This window comes from Diadema antillarum, unplaced genomic scaffold, assembly GCF_040938485.1.
Source record: "Diadema antillarum isolate AM-2024a unplaced genomic scaffold, OU_Dant_1.0 seq00000079_RagTag, whole genome shotgun sequence".
NCBI lineage: Eukaryota > Metazoa > Echinodermata > Echinoidea > Diadematoida > Diadematidae > Diadema > Diadema antillarum.
In genome coordinates this window covers 3,492,655-3,512,500 of record NW_027271172.1, presented here as the reverse complement: position 1 = coordinate 3,512,500, position 19,846 = coordinate 3,492,655, and the positions used below count along the sequence as shown (strand labels likewise).

The 19,846-nt window shown below is 38.1% G+C and overlaps 1 protein-coding gene across 1 annotated transcript in view; it reads right to left on the bottom strand.

Moving 5' to 3' along the window:
• Positions 1-19,846, bottom strand: part of LOC139726173 (band 3 anion transport protein-like) — a 140,643-nt gene that overhangs the window by 57,532 nt on the left and 63,265 nt on the right. The window contains exon 3 of the mRNA XM_071637251.1: positions 10,584-11,337. Coding sequence (XP_071493352.1) covers positions 10,584-11,337 — 754 coding nt within the window. The remainder of the gene's footprint in view (positions 1-10,583; positions 11,338-19,846) is intronic.

Sequence of the window (19,846 nt, the reverse complement as noted above, 5' to 3'; positions counted from 1 at the left end):
ACAGTACAATTGTACATGCCTTTGAGAAATAGAATGTTTTCCATATACGCTCGTGTGTTGCAGTCTCAAAATGATATGGCACACAGGGGGTTTACATGATGATACACAAAGAGTAAAACAAACTCTAACCCTGACTATTACCACTAAGATAAAATTGAAATTTGAGTGGATCAAGTCACACCTTAATGCAAGACGATGTAAAGAAGATAACACCAAGCATCATTTACCCCCTTTAAGAGTTAAATTGACATATCAGAGATATTGATGTGTTTAATGACTGGGTAGTACTTGTACGGAAAGTTCAAAAGCATGAAATCTTTGTAATCCTGGTAATTATACCATCTACCCCTCCCAAGGCTTTTCTTAGCGAGCCTGATAAAGACACTCGGTCACAAGTGGCTTGCGAAGCGGAGAAATCAATTCGACAGACGTCCTCGCGAATCAATGCTCAGTAGGACAGGATTCATGCTCCCATGGGTCTAAAGTGGAGGCGCTGATGCATTGTTCAGATCAGATCAAAGAGCATTGTCTTAGAAGGAGGAGTCTGGGTTCTTTAAAAGGGACTGAACAGTACTGGTTGAGGTAGGGATTCATGTTTTGAACATTCCTATGTGAGATAATGAAAAGCCTCTTATGAAATATGAAAGAGCATGTAATTATAAGAAGGATTCAACGTTTATTTGATGAAAATTGGTTTTCAAATGGCTGAGATATCCAGAAAAGTGCTAATAATAAAAGGCAACATGCCACAACTTTATTAGGATCTCTTTTTTTCACCTTGTTTTTGGATATCTCAGCCATTTCAAAACCGATTTTCATCGAATAAACTTTTGATACCCCCTAGAACTGCATGCTCTTTGACATCATATAGAGTGGTTTCTGAATATCTCGCAAAACGTTAAAAGCTAAATCTTCACCTCGACCAGAACTGTACACACCCTTTAAAGGACAACTTCACCTTGACATACAAAATTGTACGTGTGGATTGAGTGAATGCAGCGATATTAGTAGAACACGTACATCAGTAAAGTGAGAGGAAAACCGAACAATCCGCTCAAAAGTTATGATTTTTTTTAAAATATTTCAGTGACGCCATTGCTGGATGACGAGACTACTACAGTTTGTGATATTACATGCACAGAACAACTGAAAGAAAATATAAAGAGAATTCAATAACAGACATAACATGTGCTCTAGTTTTAGATCCATCATTTACACTGGTAGAAGAATCCATTAAAACAATCATTGTGGTATGTTCTACACTGTAAGTGTCGTTTTCATTTCATTCTATTTTTTTTTCCCTTTGGTAATAAGTCCACATGTGCCACACTTTTCTGTTTCACTGATGGATGTCTGGACTGAAAAAAAGAGAGAGAAAAAAAAGAAAAGAAATGGGGGCAGGATGCATGTAAAATGCACAGAACCTGTTCTCTCATGTTAACATATGTGTCAAGGTTGGGGACAGTCACATTAGCAGACACTATACTTTTAACATGGTATAGTGGCCTTTTAAAGGGGATGGCTAGTAACTGATCAGTGAGAATCAGTGGGAATGCTGGGGATGATTGTTCAAATCCTTGTGGGATTCATTTAAGAGTACATTATACATGTATATCTATTGTTGTGTGAAAATTATTTGCTTCAGAATGGTCTCATATTCAGGTAATGTGCAGTTTAATGTTTCCATGTTAGCATGCCTGTACAGTGACAGGGCATTAAACTGCACATTACTTGAATATGAGACCGTTCTGAAGCAAATAATTTTCACACAACAATAGATACATAATGTACTCTTAAATAAATCCCACATGAATTGGAACAATTATCCCCCAGCATTCCCACTGATTAGTTACTAGCCATCCCCTTTAAGTAAGTTAAAACCTGTAAAAATTTTGAAGAGGAGGCAGTTATCAGAAGAAAGGGTCTGATTTTAGCCCCTTTCTTAGGGCTGATTTTTAAAGGACTCCTTTGAAGAAAAAAAAAATCCATTGTTTTATCAAGTGTCTTCCAAGAAAAAGTGATTTGGATATCAAAATTTGGCCAACCTTCATAATCTTCGTACTTATCACGTTTCCAGCTGAAATCGTTACCCCAGAGCAAATCTGGGTCTCTACACTTTCCAGATACTAGCAGCAGCAGAAGTATACACATAAGCTTCAAAATGTGTTATAGAGAAAACGTAAAAGAGTCCTCATTGGTGAAAAAATGCAGAGACCGACAATCAGATATTGATTTCTTGAAAAAAGAATTGAGAGGCATGCCCAATAGAAATTACACAAACAACAAACAAACAAACATAAACATTGTCATGGAATGGAACCCCACAGCATGTTCATCGCAGTATGTGAGTGTAGGCCCCCGGGAACAAGAGCAGATGTGCTTCATTTGCGAAATGAACCGTTAATGGGACCCATCGACACGGATGATGGAACATTAAATGAGCGGTGGCCAGACCTGGAGAATTAGCAGTAAATCTTGCTAAATCCCTCCGTCTGGAAGGGTGCACACAATCCAACAATATATATGGATTGAATCGCACTGGCAACTTATCCTCACAGCTCCAAATCATTAGGCTCACATTGTCTCCTTAATCTGTCCACATTACTGGGGATAACATCCCGTGGTCAGATGCGGAACGCTGACCGCTGGAACGGCAGGTCAAGGAGGAATTTGGCTGTCAGACTGTTGGTAAGACTCAGAAACTCTTCCAATACATCATTCTAACATCCACTCACCAGCAATTTGCTCATTCCAGATCTTACTTATTTCAGGGTCACAGTTAGACATCGACAGGATGAGTATATATTGAAATATTTAAATCAATACAAAACAACTGATAATGTGGAATTTTAAGCATTGCTGAGAAGAAAGAAAGACAGTGGAAAGGATGTTGAATATCAGGGAAATGTGTCACTCTAGAATCATAAACTTTACTTTCTCTTAAATAGCACAGTGAAGTGCAGAGTTCATGGACTCTTCAGAATGCTCAAGATACTTGTGAGAAAGATTTGAGATGTCACAAAGTTCTAGCATTTCCATGAAGAAATTATGCAGCAAAACAGATGAAAGGATGCACATGTACACCAACATCATTAGAAAGATAATAAACTTTCAGGCAATCAAGGTAACATTTTTGGTGCAAAATACACAAGCTAGCCTATATGTTATATGAATACAAAAAGCACAAAATATACTGTATGCATCAAATATTTTGTGATGTTCTTAATTTTACAAATTTTATGAGTCAAGTGCTATTTGCGAATTTAAAAACACACAACAATATTAACTCTGATCCCGACATGAATGTGCCATGCATGCAGACATTTCTCTGTTCGGTACTGTTTTTATAACAATCGCCAATTTGACCACTTACAAAATTGTCCGGAAGTCCCCATTCCCCGAAAATGTAGACTCCCTATAAAATATATGGCACATACAGAATGCTTGTTTTTTGAGTAGCTTGTCCCATTGTAGCATCTAGAAGAAGTAGGTTTTGTTCTATATATGGAACATTTATCCGAGCCATGGAATTTTGCCAAAAATAGGCAGGAATATTCCAAGAGCTAGTCAGCCGTAATACATCTCATGGAATGAAGATCGATGAACAGTGCGATGACCACACGTCAATCATATCGACTAGACTCGTTCTCCCTAACCCCTCCTTCATTTCACTGAAAAAAGCAGGTATTGACGATAAATGTTCTTTTTCTTCAACTCCACAGGAGCATCAGCCCTTTTTTCAAGGATGTAATTCCGGCTTTCCACCCAAACTGTCTTGAACAAAAGAGGGGCTAAAGCCCAAGATATGCGCCTGGATTTGGGCATATTGTTTGAAACACCTGAGCAGTTAGGAGTCACAAGAGGGGGGTCAATATTACCTAATGGGGCATGACCGCATTTCACCATGCCCCCTCCCCTCCCTCCAGCCCTATAGATCCTCCCCCTTCTGAAGACCTGCTGGAAAGAGAGCTGAGTATCTACAATGTTAGGATGTTCTTGGGTGTTTGTTTTTCACTGGTGTATGCAGCTTGGGAAGTTCTGTAATCTGTCAAATCAAACAGGGATGGATATCAAATCCATTTTAACCATCATTTTTTACATTCTTAAGGAAAAAATACTATATGAGATGATATTAATCTAGGTTCTCTGAATGGGAATGAAGGCCTAGTCACCTGATTTCTTTCTTTCTATCAAGATTTCAAATTAGTACTTCCACTTTAGAGCAACATAACTAAAGGCTGCATAGAGGTTTCTACAACTGCCAAATGTAACCCAGCAAGTTTTAGTTTTATGAAAAGTGAAACAGGATTGACATGTACAGTACCTCTGTGACATAGTAGTGTACCAATTCTATGATAAATTGAACTGATGGATACCATGATTTACGGGTTACGACAATTGCCGAAAGCTTCTACAACTGGGTGATTGAAAGGCTACACAGATCTGAAGGGACCACAACATAGGACAGCAGCCTTAATCCATTAATTACGGGGAACCTAGTGGGGTCTGTGTAAAATCTATGGGTATTTCAGACTCTTAGTATGGAAGGGGTTAAGATAACAGACCAGGGCCCTGTTTTATGAAGACTTAAAATTGATTATATAGTTGATTTCAACTGTAAGTCTATGGCAGCCTGTGTGGTAAGGAAATTCAAAATCAATTTTATATTTTGATAAAACGGGGCCCAGGGAACCTTTTCCTCTTTATGTCAGCTAAAGTTCATGTGAAAAAAAAAAACACTCTAGCCCTGCTCAGCAATATCAATTTGAAATGCGTCACAAGTCAGCATATTTCTCTCGAACACTTCTAAATCCATTTGGATATCAAAAACCAACAAGAAATCTTCCGTACCGTGGTGCAAGCAAAGTAATGTCTTCACACCTCTGCAGAATGTACGGTGTTTTCCTAGCAGTTGTCCTGATTTAAAAGTGTGAAAGACATCTCAATATCAACCCGACAGCTGACTTTGGGTTTTAAATCTCAAGATCTGATGCAGTTTACTTGATGGACCATGTTCCTCAACCTGCATTTACTGCCTATGGTTTCTTTGTGATAGACTTTTCCCATCTCTGCATTTCCTTATCAGAGCATGCTCCACTTCTGGGGGGCGTTTCATCAACGAGTTCGTCGGAGGTTTTCACTGACAAATTTGCTATCAGCCAATCAGATGCAAGGATTGCAGTAGCTTTTAACAGTTGTCAGTGTAAATCACTGACAAAAAGTTTCATGAAACGGTCCCCAGGTAGATTCACTGGCCAGAATTCACAGAGGCAGTTAAGATCAAGTCAAATATATGGACTACAGCAAGTCCTAAACAGGCATACCTGGATCATGTGCATGTCAGCATGCGTTCATTATGGGATGTCTGTTCTAGCGTACATGTTGTGCATGGACTGCATGGATTTAAACTAATTTACTTTTCTGAATTTTGGCAATTGTCTTTCAAGATTACCATAAACTTCAACTTGTATACTTGCAAATGTCAGCTTCTAAATCTTGGCAGCATGCCAACTTTTCACCACCTGTTTCTATTGTTACAAAAATGACAAAGAAGGAATTTACAGGTAGTTAAAATTCCCAGTGCTTGTTCAGAGCTCTTGTGCCAAATTTAGATCATCCCAAACAAACAAAAATGTAGATTTCATCTAAATTCCTTTCTAGAAACCTACAAAAGAAATGTGTCACCACCTGTTGTACATGTAACAGGGAACAAATACGTACCCCAATTTTGAATCCATTGATTGCACCACATAAACTTTTTTTGCTGTTCCAAAAAATAGTTTATTAGAGGTGCTGTTAAGAATGTTAGTGAACTACAGCCTAATGTTTGACATTTGGAAATAATAAATATGCAAAAATTGTTGGTCATTCATGATGCATGTGCCTCTTTTAGCTTTTTAGTACCATATTCTTACAATTTCATCTGCATTCTATGCACATCTATGATTGATATCCTCTTCATCTGTAACAAACAACTTCTTCAGAATTGAAAAAAAAAACTTCTCAGGGCTCAAAATCTCAGATATTCTTGTCTATACATCATGTTCAAACCCCAAAATGGTGATAAACCTTTAAATATGAATTTATATTTGTCACTTTTAGACATTTTTTCCCTCTATTGCAGTAGTAAGTCATGTGATATCACACTCAATACCATCTACAAAATAATGTACATGTTTGACCTTTGACAACCTCATAAGGTCTGTCCTACGGCATGATTCTGCTAAGCACTGTATCTACACGACTCACTAAAATTTCTACATAAATCTGACGGAGTATGATATCATTTGGAATCACAGTCTTGAATACAATACTTGTACCAGAACAGAATACCAACAAAAATGATAACCAATGTGCACATATACATATGCCTCCATTTGCCATACTCTTACCTAGCTCATACACTCTGAAGACAGTCATTTTAACAACCTTTGTCATTATGTTTCTTAAAGTTTCTGGTGTTACATTGTGGCGAAATGACAAAAAGTTCAAGTAAAAGCACGCAACTTTCAGCTTGCACTTCTATGTAGCTATCAAGCACCCCTCTCATTAGTGCGCACTCTTGAGCATTACCTCGATTGACTGCCAATGGCAACGAGGCTTCCTCCATGTTTTCGGACGACAATCTCTGCCACAAATGGCAACATGATGATAACTTGCTGCCGGCAAGTTCTGGTAAAGTACAGATTCCCTCCCTATTGCCCCTTCCCCCTTCTTTCGGTGGACGGTAGAAATCTACGTCACTTCACTGGATTGATTTGTTTTTTCTTTCTTGCTATTACTGAACACATGCAGACTGCAGGCAGTTTGAACTTAAACTACTGTGTCACATGAATTTCAGCATGGTGTGAGTAAAACTCACTCGATACTTTCCTCTTCCCACTTTCACTGACAGAAAGGGGAAAAAAACAAACTAAAAACGGGTATTGTTGGAGTCAATATCTTGATTTAGAAGCATTAGCTCATAGCACAAAACCAAAACCAAAACCAAAAAGTAATTTAGGATTCCTACTGAAAGATATGTATGTACAAATTTGTTCAGAGACATAAGGCCAAAACATAATCCACCAAATAAAGTTTTCTTTTCTGAATATTCATCAATGAAAGCTAAAGAATGAACTGTAAGTAGAGCTATATTCCCTTTCTTCTTAAGTGACATGCGATTCCAAACTTATCTTGTATCGAGTGCCACTACAGGTTAACTTTGATAAAATGACAAAGTGAAAAAAAAGTTATAAAACATTCCAATGCGAAAATGCCAATACAAAGCACAAACATTTGTTTTTGCTTTGTTTTGGCGTTTTCTCATTGGATAAATACTTACATTACTTACATAAATACTTAGACTCACACTTTAGTGAAATGCAGCTGGTGTAATTCAGTAAAATAATATACTAGTATGTTTGTCTATGTGCTGAGCATATGACTGATCATAGAATGCACTTAAACTGTGACCAGACTACTGTGTCCAAACCTTTCGGCCTTCTGGTCACTATGTAGCCAATGAGGACAAATTCATGAGAAATCTAACAAAGATATCAACTCCTAGTGTGTGCGCATGAAGTGTGAGCTATACATGTCAGCAGTCCATACAGGATGAGGTGGGGGCTTGTATTGTGATCTAGTATGAGTGTATTCAGGTTGGTCAGTATCCAAGTTTATTCATTTATCATTCTTCTTCTTCTTCTTCTTCTTCTTCTTCTTGAGGAGGTTGGGGAGATAATTTCTCTATTTTTCTTTCTTCTTCTACATAAACTAGGGCCAACTGTAGCTTAAAATATCACATTATGTTTCAGAGTGCTCAATTCATGGTCACAGTCATAGCATAATATTACCCTTCCTCTTCTGCCCTGAACTTCCACCTTAATGCATTTAAGTGTATGACATCTCTTATAATAAAAAGATAAAAACAATTTTATCTAAAAAAACAAAAACAAAAAAACAAAATCACTCCATGGATCTTTTTCTTACTTCTGAAGATGTACAATTGCTACTTATTGCTTAAAATAAACTTTGAAGCATGTGATTTCTTCTGCAGACAAAATCTGGTGTAAAATGGGAGCACTTGTAGTCGTTGCAAAAGGTTGAGGGAGATTATCTGAGTTAGAGCACATTTATATCCCTCACTTGGTAATTACTGCTAATAAAAATGCTGAGTATATCTTTTTTTCATAAGTAGTCATTCCTGACAAGGCTACATCTCTATCATTATGATTGATCTGTAATCAGCAGGTGGAATTAATGAGCTGTGGCACATCTATTCATGCACCATGGTCTATCAGCATCGGGATCCTTGTGACTTGCAATTTGACAATCAATCAAAATTATGGCATTGAAAATTAGGTCCCTGCAAACCAAAAGTACTATTAAACACTAAAAAGCAGGACAGCAGTCGCATTCACACAGTCTAAACTGCAGGATAACGATCATGATCAAAATCTTGAGATTTTTTTTTTTTTTTTTTGGTGCCGGTTTAGACTGACAGAAATATAATGGTAATTGCTAATCACGATAATCTGTCTATCAAGCTCAAGCTGTGCATGCCCGATATCTATCTACCGTAGTGGTGACACTGTCCTTTGTGCGTTGTTCAGTCATTCATATTTTTGAATGACTGGACAGAAATTTGAGATTTTTGGCTCCAGCGTTCACACATATGCCATGGTGTGAATTATCGCACTCTTTCTCAAATTACTGTGATAATTCTGAAAAAAGATTTCTTGCGATGTGGACAGCGATGCTGATTGCACTATTCAGTGGGATCTTTATGTCAAAACAGGCATACTTGGATGATATCATAACACCCAACGTGAAATTCATGAAAAATAAAACCTTGTGAAATATACGGCATATAGAGTGTAAGAGATGCAGTGAAATTCAGAGTTGCCAATTTGATGATGGCAAAATGATTATTTCTGCTGCTAACTTCTGCCAGGAAATGAAGGATCCAATCAAATAGAATGTTTCATATCAAACAAAATGAAAAAAAAAAACTCTTCAAAATGTGATGACACACAGTTCTGACTGCAATTACAGCTTTTTCCGTGACATCAGTCACATCATAGCAATAACAATGCCATCTTATTTCCCCAGGGTAGCATCTTCTGTGCAAACAACTTTTTTTTTGTTTGTTTTTTAGCACAGAGAGCCCTACCCCTATCACTCACCACCAGCTTTCATCAGGGAGCCAGACACCCTTAACCCGTTGAAGACGAGTCCTGAGTATACTCGGGCTGGGGTCTATGGGAAATGCGTGTTGTAGCAATATCAGCTCATCTTCAACGGGTTATTAGCCAGCTTCTTACCACCAGTGTGGAGAGGGTGCTCATAGAGTAACTTAGTTAAAATGACACTCGCGAGACAAACTAGATGCAATCACCGAATAGTGCTTGCTTTCAGCTTGACTCTACCACTCGAGAAAATTGCCCCGAATCTGATAAGTTAATTGCCCTGTCATTATTCTTCGATATCATGCAATGTTTGATAAAGATGTGATTGCTGCTTTAATTAGAGGATGTTTTAGGAAGAGTGCTTTAAAATTGAGCTTTGGTGATGAATGACAGGGAAACAAATGGCAGACAAATAGAAAGATAGAGAATGAGATAGAAAAAGGACAGACTGAAAAAACAACAACAACTAAGAAAATTGGTCTGAAGTTGCATTTACTCCAAATCCAGCATGGGTCATGGAACAGGGTTTTTGCTATGGTGGGCCAAAAGGAATCATGTCTAGTTCTGTTACAATATTACTTCCCTGCTAATAATTTTGCTACAAAATCAATCTTCTGTTGAGTTTTTGTTGCTCTTGATTTTGACATTAACATTTTGGATGATTTTGTACCGAATTACTGATTCTGTTTAACAGAACCACACATGCCTCTTTTTGGTGTACCATAGCAAAACCCCAGCCCAGTGCCCATCAAATGCTCGGTGTAAATGCATCATAAGGCATTTTTGTTCGGCACCACATGTGTTTCAGCCTCCAGAAGTGAACCCTATACTTAGGGAATAGACAGTGCTGTCACTTACACACAGTTCCAGGAGGTGGAGCAGGATTCAAACTGAAACAGTGTTCCAATTGTTTAGATACGTGATACGTTCTGTGTACTTGCATTGGACTTTACTGTTAAACCAGAAACTTTTTGTAAATGGGAGCTGATGTCCTTTTTTGTGGCATGAAACTTTTGCAAATTTTCACTGGCATTCAATGCAATTTCTGGACAAAAACTTTTTTTTACTTTACTTACTTAATTAGCATCTTACTTTTGCAGATCTTGACTTCTCGTGAAATTTGCGAAAGTTTCATGCATGCAAAAATTCATGGTTTTACAGTATTATGAAAGGCTTTTGGCATATGGACAGAAGGGGATTCCCGATGTCCCCTATGCCTTACGATAAACTATGAAAAGGTTTTTATAGGTCCTGAGTTTACATCATATTATAGTAGGACAGTCAGCTTTCTGCAGGATTAAGATATGAACAGAACACCAGGGAAAAAGATAAACATCAATGATGCAAAATCCTTTATAATGCCACAATATAGGGCTTCATTTCAATATGTAAGAAAAATATTGGATGTCTTACCTGCTCTTGCGAACCCTTTTATCACCAACGCCGACACTGCGCCGGTGTTCGTTCATGTCTGGTGTATTGCTCCCACTAAGCGTCACATCACTATCACTTCCAGTCCTAGTTGAGAGACTGCCCATACTCCCATCTGGGTTGTGCGAACTCAACCTCTGGACCAGATCGGGGTTGAGGAAACTGGGCGGAGAAGGTGTGGGTGATTGACTCAATTTATTCTCCCGCTGCAATGGTGTCCCATCTTGGTTGTCCTTGGCAACACTACTGCCTTCATCTTCATCATCATCGTCATCTTGGTCTGAAGGTTCCTCAATCCCAATAACGGGGATAGCCAGACCTGGCTGCCTCCGAACGCGCACATCCGTCAGCGAGCTGCTCCGGTTGCCGTTCTCCACCGCTCCTAGAACGCTGCGCTTCTCGGCGGTCGCAAGGTCCTCATGGGAGGCAAAGGAGCGCGGCTTTCCCGCGAGCGGCGAGGTCCCCGTCTGGCCCCGCTCTCCAGCGGGCAGCCGGCAGCTGCTGCTGCGATTGAGCAGATGCTGCGCCATTGTCTGGTGCGTGGGACGCTCCGCCGAATCTGGGCTCGTCTCGGGACCACTCCCAGTTTGGTCCTCCCCCTCCATCTCTTTCTTCTGCTCCTCCACCTCTCTCTTCTCTTCCTTGACCTTTGTCCTGTTCTCATCAATTACCCACACCTGCTCCAAGGGGATGGGCTGGTTGGAGGGGTGCGAGGTGGTAGCAAGGGGGCTGATACCTGCCGAAAGACAAGAAGAAAGATAATGATGGTTATGACACTGATGATGACAGTAACAGTAGTCATCATATGAAAGATAAGAGATAAAATGACATTAACAATTATTAAATCAAAGATGGTAATAATCATGATAAAAAAGTCGCTGATATTTCTTGTTTTCACTCAACTATGTTTTCAGTTGTTTTCAGACAACTATGAATACCACTCTTCCTATACATGTAACTCCTGATCATTATCATTATTGTCATGCTCGTTGTCATCAGGCTATCAAAAAAGAAAATTAGAATCTGAAGATAGATCACATTACAATAACAATTCCTGGCACATAATCAGACCATTCTGATGCGAAAGATTATATGACACATACCCATGAATTATGGAATGTCCTATAGTTTCAAGAAAAGGTTCCTCTTTAGAGTCAACAAATGACGATGATTAAGGGATCAGTGGAGCCTAACGAAACTGTAACGAAATCATAACACGATGCAGTGATGATGAATGTGGCAAAACACTAAAAAAATTGAATATTGTTTGATCCCTTCCTATGCATACCTGGGGAAGGTGGAAAGAAAAATAATCAGTTCCTCATGGGAACTCCTCATTGTCACGTAATTCAATCTATGGACAAATTGTAACATCAATATGAGAGGGATTTTTTTCAGATAACTTTTGAAGAAGCTGCATTTTGCCTTGGGCAAAGAATAAAACAAAGAGAACTCATTGAGAATCCATCTTTTTTTTTTCAATGGTAAACTCTATGGCAGTTGCATTTTCATTAGGAGTTCTGCATCCAAATTGCATAGAAGATGCAAAATATTCTGGCAGCAGTTCGATGCGAGAGCAAATTGAAGAGGGACACATTAAGAATACAATATATCCACATCATCTGAAGATGTGGAATTCATCATGGAGAACTGTGTTTTTTTTTCCCACCATACCAGCTGCATAAGAGCGAGGTAGGTGATTGCATGTTACAAAATGCACTATTATAAGCAGAAAAAAAGAAGAAATTATTAAATTATTCACAGCATCGAGGGAGCAAGACCGGGAGGATCATAATGTTGAACATAGTAGGCATTGAAAGCCTGCACAAATCTTCGAGATAGTCTGATGCAACTTATGCAGGAATACTGCGGAGATGCTGAGCAGTACTATGTTTTCTTGAATACGAAAAATGCAGGTGGAATGGAGATTCACGTTCATTCATCTTCTGCCCTGCTGTGATTAGGATGTATGAAATAGAAAAGTTTCTGTGTAGTGCTAACTTCTCTATGTGTGTGTGTGTGTGTGTGTGTGTGTGTGTGTGTGTGTGTGTGTGTCTGTGTATGTGTGTGTGGTGCATACAGTCCTCATTAAAGGTACTGTTTACCACTGGGAGCAGCGATTTAAAAAATGTATGAGTTATCATGTTTGATGCATTATATATCTAAGTCAGCTGTATCACAAAAACATCCTACCATATACACAAAATTTGCAATAAAGCCTTAAAAATATAGGAAGATATTGCTATTTTTCTCAATTAAACCATAAAAGTGGACGGTTTATTCTAGAAATAAATTCATCATTTAAGAACTATTGTTCAGATTTTGTATATCTCACAATACTTAAATTGATTAAACTGATTGACATTTTTTCATTGGTTGTTGCTATCCCTAACTCATATCTTAGAACTATTTTGAAGCACTAAAACTGGGTTTTTGTTTCATCTGCAAATGGTAAATAATGCCTTTAAAAGATCCTGTTTCCCTAAACTGTAACAAAACTTTTATTCTAGTTTCATCATTCTCACAGAAGATGTGACAGAGTAGCCCCAAAAAAGTGCCAACATTTTTAACCACTTTAATCTTGAATCAGAAAGTATGCAATAACTACAGTCACCATGCTACCTGGAGCACTCATGTTGGCATGTTCTGTACCATATATGCCATTGCTCATGCATTGCAGTTCTTGAGTTGCAAAGATTGAGCGCTACATTGATACCCAGTGAAGAAAAGAAGGTTGACGTACCTTTTTTATTGATGACAAAAATTTTTTGGCGACAAGCATTTTTGTAAAGTCATATCTTTAAACCAATGGGAGCTTTGTGAGGTGATGACATTATCATCTTGCATTATGTGTAATTTGCATAAATACTAGTGACCGATAATACTGTTTTGCAAACATAAGTTCAGCTTGAAATTTTGTCTTTAAAAAAAAATTTCTTATAATACTTCAATGAAACTTCTCTGTGCTGTTCACCTGACTTTGACTCTTAACTAAAGTCAACTCGAACACATACATGTACAATAAGTGTGAAGTTTCCCTTTAATTTTCTACTCCTTTCACTAGACCAGCCAATGATGTCACTGGACAGTTGCAGACCGGGGGATGATTAATTAAGCTGTTGATAGCCGAAGAGGGTGCACCTGTCCCAATTCTCCAACTATTTGTCTACTGATTGTAAATCTAAAACACTTGCTTCGGGGCAAGAGGGGAAATCAATAGAAATGAACTTTGAAAGACGCTTTTCATTCAGAATGGAAACACCATTTCTTTCTTTCTTTTTCTGCAGTTTGTATCAGTATTGCTGCAGGCATATTGAGATAGATCATCGAAGAACACCTTTCAAATACTTTTCACACAGACTCCATTGTTAGGTATCATTTTTCTTGAAAAAAAAAAGAATGAGAACACATCCCAACAGAGAAAGTTGTTTATAGGGTAAAAGCTGTGTCAGACATGAAAGAGATTGGCCCCATTACAAAAGAAAAAAAAATGCAATTGAAAGTAATTGACCAAAATTGTACGAATGAAAACAGAAGTGGCCTCCTTTATGACAGTAAATGTTAGTAAATCCCTTTTAAAAGCTTCAAAATGGCACCTGCTAACAGCCCTATTGACCACTTACACTAATGTCTCCTGTATTGTAATTTATGTTTGTTTCACAAAAGTACAGTTTTTCTTCTTAAAAGAAAGTAAATAAACAGTAACAGCGGGACGTGTTATTTATGATAAAATGTGAATTTATCAGTACAAGAACAAATATGAAGTGCCCATTAGAGGACACTTTGAACCATTCTCAAGCATTCTGTCTTTACAGTATTTGCCTATCTTTAATTTAGACCCCGTTTACAGTGCGGGGCTGGGCCGAGCCGCGGTCGAGCCCGGCCTCAATTGTGAGGCTGGGCCCCGCAATTTTGTCCGCTTACACTGCCGGGCTCGGCCGCGCTTTTGATTCAAACCTTTCAATATGTTGTCGTAGTGGCGCTCTGCTTGTAAACAAATGCAATTTGGTATTGTCTGGTTTTCAGACTCTTTGCCAAATGAATTCCGTGGCGACAAAGTCGCCGTTCGGGCAAAGGCCTTTGCTGAAGGAAAAACTCCTTTGCAGGACAAAACCACCTTAAACTATACCATTTTTGACGTTGAGGGGGCTAATATCCTGAACAGCGAAATAGTACAGGCAGAGGGTTTGGAAGCCAGACTAAAATTGGCCGCGCATTTGGCCCAGTTTACGTTTACACTGAGAAAAGGCCGGGCTCCAGAGCGAGGCCAAATGCGAGGCCAATTTTGGCCTCGCATTTGGCCTTTTGCGCGTTTACACTGAAGCGGGGCTGGGCCAAACCGCGGCCGAGCCGCGGCTGAGCCTCGCACTGTAAACGGGGTCTTAGATCTTAGCCTAGATTCATAACTCTTTCTCGAGGTAAATTTACCACTCGCAGATAAGTGTCACATGCAAAAATGCAATGAATCACTCATTAAAAACAAAATAAAACAAAGCATTATAAAAGGGAGCTTATGCTCCATCAGAAAAGACAGCAAAAACTTTGTAATATGGTGTAAAATGTGAATACATAAACATATCTTGGCATGATAAAACTTTCATGAATGTCAGTAAAGCCATGAAATTTTGTAGTAAACTATACAACATTTAACATACAGTATATGAAGACAAAAATTATTCAAAAGCAATGAATAAAGCCTTGTATCAATTGATAGATTCTAGACATAGCAGACGATTCACAAACATCCTGCGGATGGGGTCAGTTGCTTTCTTACCCAGGTATTTTCCATAGGAACGTTCCATGGTAAGAACTAGCCCTGTCAAAAGCCACAAACTCGGCACAAGAAGGGCGGTGAGCTCCAAACTTTTCTCCTCACAAAATCATAATTCAACCACTGTCAATTTTATGGAGACATCCTACTGCAGTAGTGAGGAGCAGCTTGTCCAACAGAAGAAATGTCAAACTGAAGACTTTTTAATCATGGATAATAACACTGATACATCTCACTGAGATCTCGCTGCTCCGTGAGCACTCTGTATCCACAATGGTTGCCAGACTCCTCTCCGACCAACAGCTTTCTCGATCCATGCACGACTTTTGAAATAAAGACATCGGCAGCACATCACGGTTTTATTACCAGTAGGTACAGCTTGATCGGAGCTTTTCTCATATTGCAAGCACACACACAGACACAGACTCAAATACATACATGTATACAGATCTGTTGAGAACACAACATGCAATTCATCATCACGGACATGGCAAACCGACAAGTAAACAGTAGCTTGGTGTACCGGTAAAAGGTCAACTAATAGACCAAAGGCAATATAAGAGTTGTGTCATCCCATCCCTGTCATAAATACTATGGCAAACATTGGGGGATGCATTTCAAACAGCCCACTTGTACTCCACTGGCTGTAATTAAACCGAGTCGACGGCTTGTAAATCTTCAAGCTACTCTTTGAAGAGGCCATGGTAATCTTCAAAATGCTGCATTGTAAAGTGAGGCCTGAAGTGGCTACAATTAACCCATCACATACAGAAACCTAACCATCAAAGCTAAATCACTGTCCTCAGAAGAGCTCAAAATTCATCATCCACCACTTGGAATTTGCTCGCTGTATAAAAAGGCTTAAAAAACAAACTTTTCTTGCAACTGATTGACAAATTGCCCTACATCGATGTAAATAAGCACTGAATTGATCAGTGTTTTAGTTGTAGCCATGATGAATAAAATCATGGTTACTACTAAAACACTGATCAATTCAGTGCTTATTTCCGTCGATGTGGGGCAATTTGTCAATCAGTTGCAATAAAAACACCTCGACGGAAGAATTTCATGAATTTGAAGAAACTTTTCTGGCTGACAAGATTTTGCCAGGATTCTGAATCTTTTGGAGTGTTTTGAGATCAAAAGTGTGAAATAGTAAAAGTCGGTGTACCTGAATAAAAATTGTGTTACTACAGAATTATCCAACATGTTTTTTACACATATCTCAATTTTAGAGTAAAAATTGACAGTCTTTGAAGTCAAATGGAAACTGTTTTTTTTTTAAACTGAGTTGTGAACTGTGGAGAAGTTACCATTAATTGGAAGGCAACAAGTTAGAAGTCACAACTTGTTCGCTGTTCTTTGTTTTTAGCTTCCATTTGTATTATTTCTGCTTTAATTTGTTTTTATTTTTGGATAGATTTCCAAAGAAGACCAACTTAAAAGTTTGGGTGACCCATAGGATCCAAAATTCTAAAAATAACTTGCTTCTGATAGTGGACAGACTGTGCATTCCTCATCAGAAATATGCAATTCTAATTACCCTAATTCCTGAAAAGTTCTTTTCGTTGTGTATTTGTTTGCCCACATCCAGCTATATTGAGATCAATCATGCAATTTGCAAGCAATGACCTCTCCTAAATGGCAAGTATACGAAGGAATGGCATATTAATACTAAAGGAACCTACTTACCAACCCACTTGGTTTGAAAATGGCATTTAATTGCTATGGTACAGCAAAGCATCATACACAGATTTTCAGACTAAGCTAACAATTAAGTGTAATTTTGCATAATTTTTAGTATTGTTCATTTTTAATCCTCTGACCAGCTTCACATTTATTTGGATGTGGCATGCACCATGGAAACACATCCCTGAGGTCATAACTTGCTGAGCAATGTTGCGTGTTAACATGCTGTCTCTTCTAGTACGACGTATTGAAAAACACTCTCCCTGGAATATGATATTAATCGGAGGTCCAGTGAGAGTATGATACTGTATGAGAACAGTGAGTGGTAACACAACGGAAATGAAAATGCATGACCAGCTTCACCTTTTGAAAAGAAACCTTAAACCAAACAGTTTTGAATGCATCTTATCTCTGCATGATCACAGTATCACTCAGGCAAAAAGCATCCATGTTCACATGAAATTTGTAACTGCATAGAACTCAATGTATGATATGTGTGTTTAGAAGCCCATGAATAAGTGCTTAAAATTGCGATCATGATTTTTTTCTCTCATAATGTACCATTCCTCTGGCATTTTGCAATTGAGTGTTGCCACCTTTAACCTGTTGAGGACGAGTCCCGAGTGTACTCGGTAAGGATCTATGGGAAATGCGTGTTGTAGCAAAATAAGCTCATCCTCAACGGGTTAAGATGCACTTAATGAGCTCAAAGCATCAGCTCATCTTAAAACCGAAGTAAGTTTATGTATGCAGTCAAGACTGATAATACATTGTACGCTCAGGAGTCACTATTTAATGGCCTGGAGTGCAATGCCTACATGTAAAACATTTAATATACCCCACTCAAGCACCTGTGATGTAGCTGTGCTAAAGTTTGATTACTGAAAAGGCGTGAAGAGCAAAATCAACTTGATGCAGTACCGCGAACATACTGATAATTACCAGCTTCTATGGCAGCCCTTAAAGGAATGGTATGGTTTTACTTGAGATGGGGCTTCAGGTTTCCAACTTTTTTTTGTGTGTGTGTGAGATGAGAAACCTGTTATGAAATGTGAAAGAACATACAGTTCTAAGAGGAATTCAAAATTCATTTGATGAAAATTGGTTTTGAAATGGCAGAGATATCCAAAAACAAAGGTCCTAAGAAAAGGAGGGCCCCACCTTTCATTAGGACCACTTTGTTTTACTTTGTTTCGAGGTATCTCAGCCATTTCAAAACCGGTTTTTTGTCAAATAAACTTTGAATTCCTCTTGGAATTGTATGCTCTTTAATGTTTTATAAGTGGTTTCTACTTACCTTGCCAAAAGTTAAAATTTGAATACCCCATCTCAACCAAAACTATGCCATCCCTTTATAGACCCAGTTATGGCATACATGACATGCTCCTTACACGTATCATTTCCTTTCAAATATAATTCAAGAACCTCTGGCCCCAATAGCTTTGGTATAAAAATGGGTCTTGGGTGATATAAAAGCATAGTTCAACATTCTGACACAAGGTTATAATGTGGCTATGGCAAGATGTGTAAATTTAGCAATTTATAGCACAGTCTCTCTCTTCAAACACATAATTACTTGACACTGTAAACCTTTACTTAAAACTCACGCTATCAAGGCAATCATGCACTACTAGTAATTCTAGACCTTGTCTACACACGTTGGAACTATTGACTGTCTCCACAAGTGGAGGGCAGCTATATACTATTTTCATATTTCAGCATTTATGACATACTTTTATGCTACAACCTTTGTCTGCTGTAAAAAAAGATTTACAACTGCACCTTGTCAACATTCAAAGTGCCCTCCTTGTCCTACAGTGAGGGCAGAAAATTCAACCTACGTACAGTACATAATCACGAGTACGATGAATTACCCACTCCCACCCAGGCTGAAACACAAACTTTTTTCTTTTCACTTTCTTTTGGTAAACTTGCAGTAATAACTGTGTGATCAAAATATTATAATTTTACCTATCAAAGCAGCAGAACAACCTTTGATGAAATAGAAAAGTCCAGGTGAACACAACAAGTTTTGAAAAAAATTGCTGTTATTATTTTTCTATTATTACTATTATTATTTTTCTATTATTGCTATTATTATTATTATCATTATTATTATTATTATTATTATTATTATTATTATTATTATTATTATTATTATTATTATTATCATTATCATCATTATCATCATCACCATCATCATCATCATAATTATAATTTCCTTTTTCCTTTTGTGGGAGGGGGAGGCGAGGGGAGGCATCATAACTTTCATGAGCCTTGAGCATTTGTCAGAGTGGATTTGGCATAAGTCACAAGAATAATCGGCACTGTGATGATTATTATCACTCAGATCATATGGATCATGATAAACTGATGATCAGATCTGATGAAGACGGCATACCCTGCTAGTTACAAATATATCCCTAAATGGATACACCTACACCAACAAATAGAGAAAAAGATATGCATACATCTTAACTAAAATATTCATTTAACGTCTGGGATTTGCTAGTGGAAAATGTACCTTCTTGAGGCAGTATTCATGCACAGAAATACCTGGTACCCTCTCTGCACTTGTTACCTTCACCAAGGGAGGAGGTTATGTTTTCGTTACAGTTTGTTAGTTAGTTAGTTAGTTTGTCCGTGTGAAAAAATACAACTCAAAAAGTACTCAACGGATTTGGATGAAACTTTTAGGAAAGGTGGAAAATTACACAAGTAACAAACGATTAAATTTTGGTAGTGATCTGATAATTTTGGGGGAATTTATGGAGGATTTTTGATA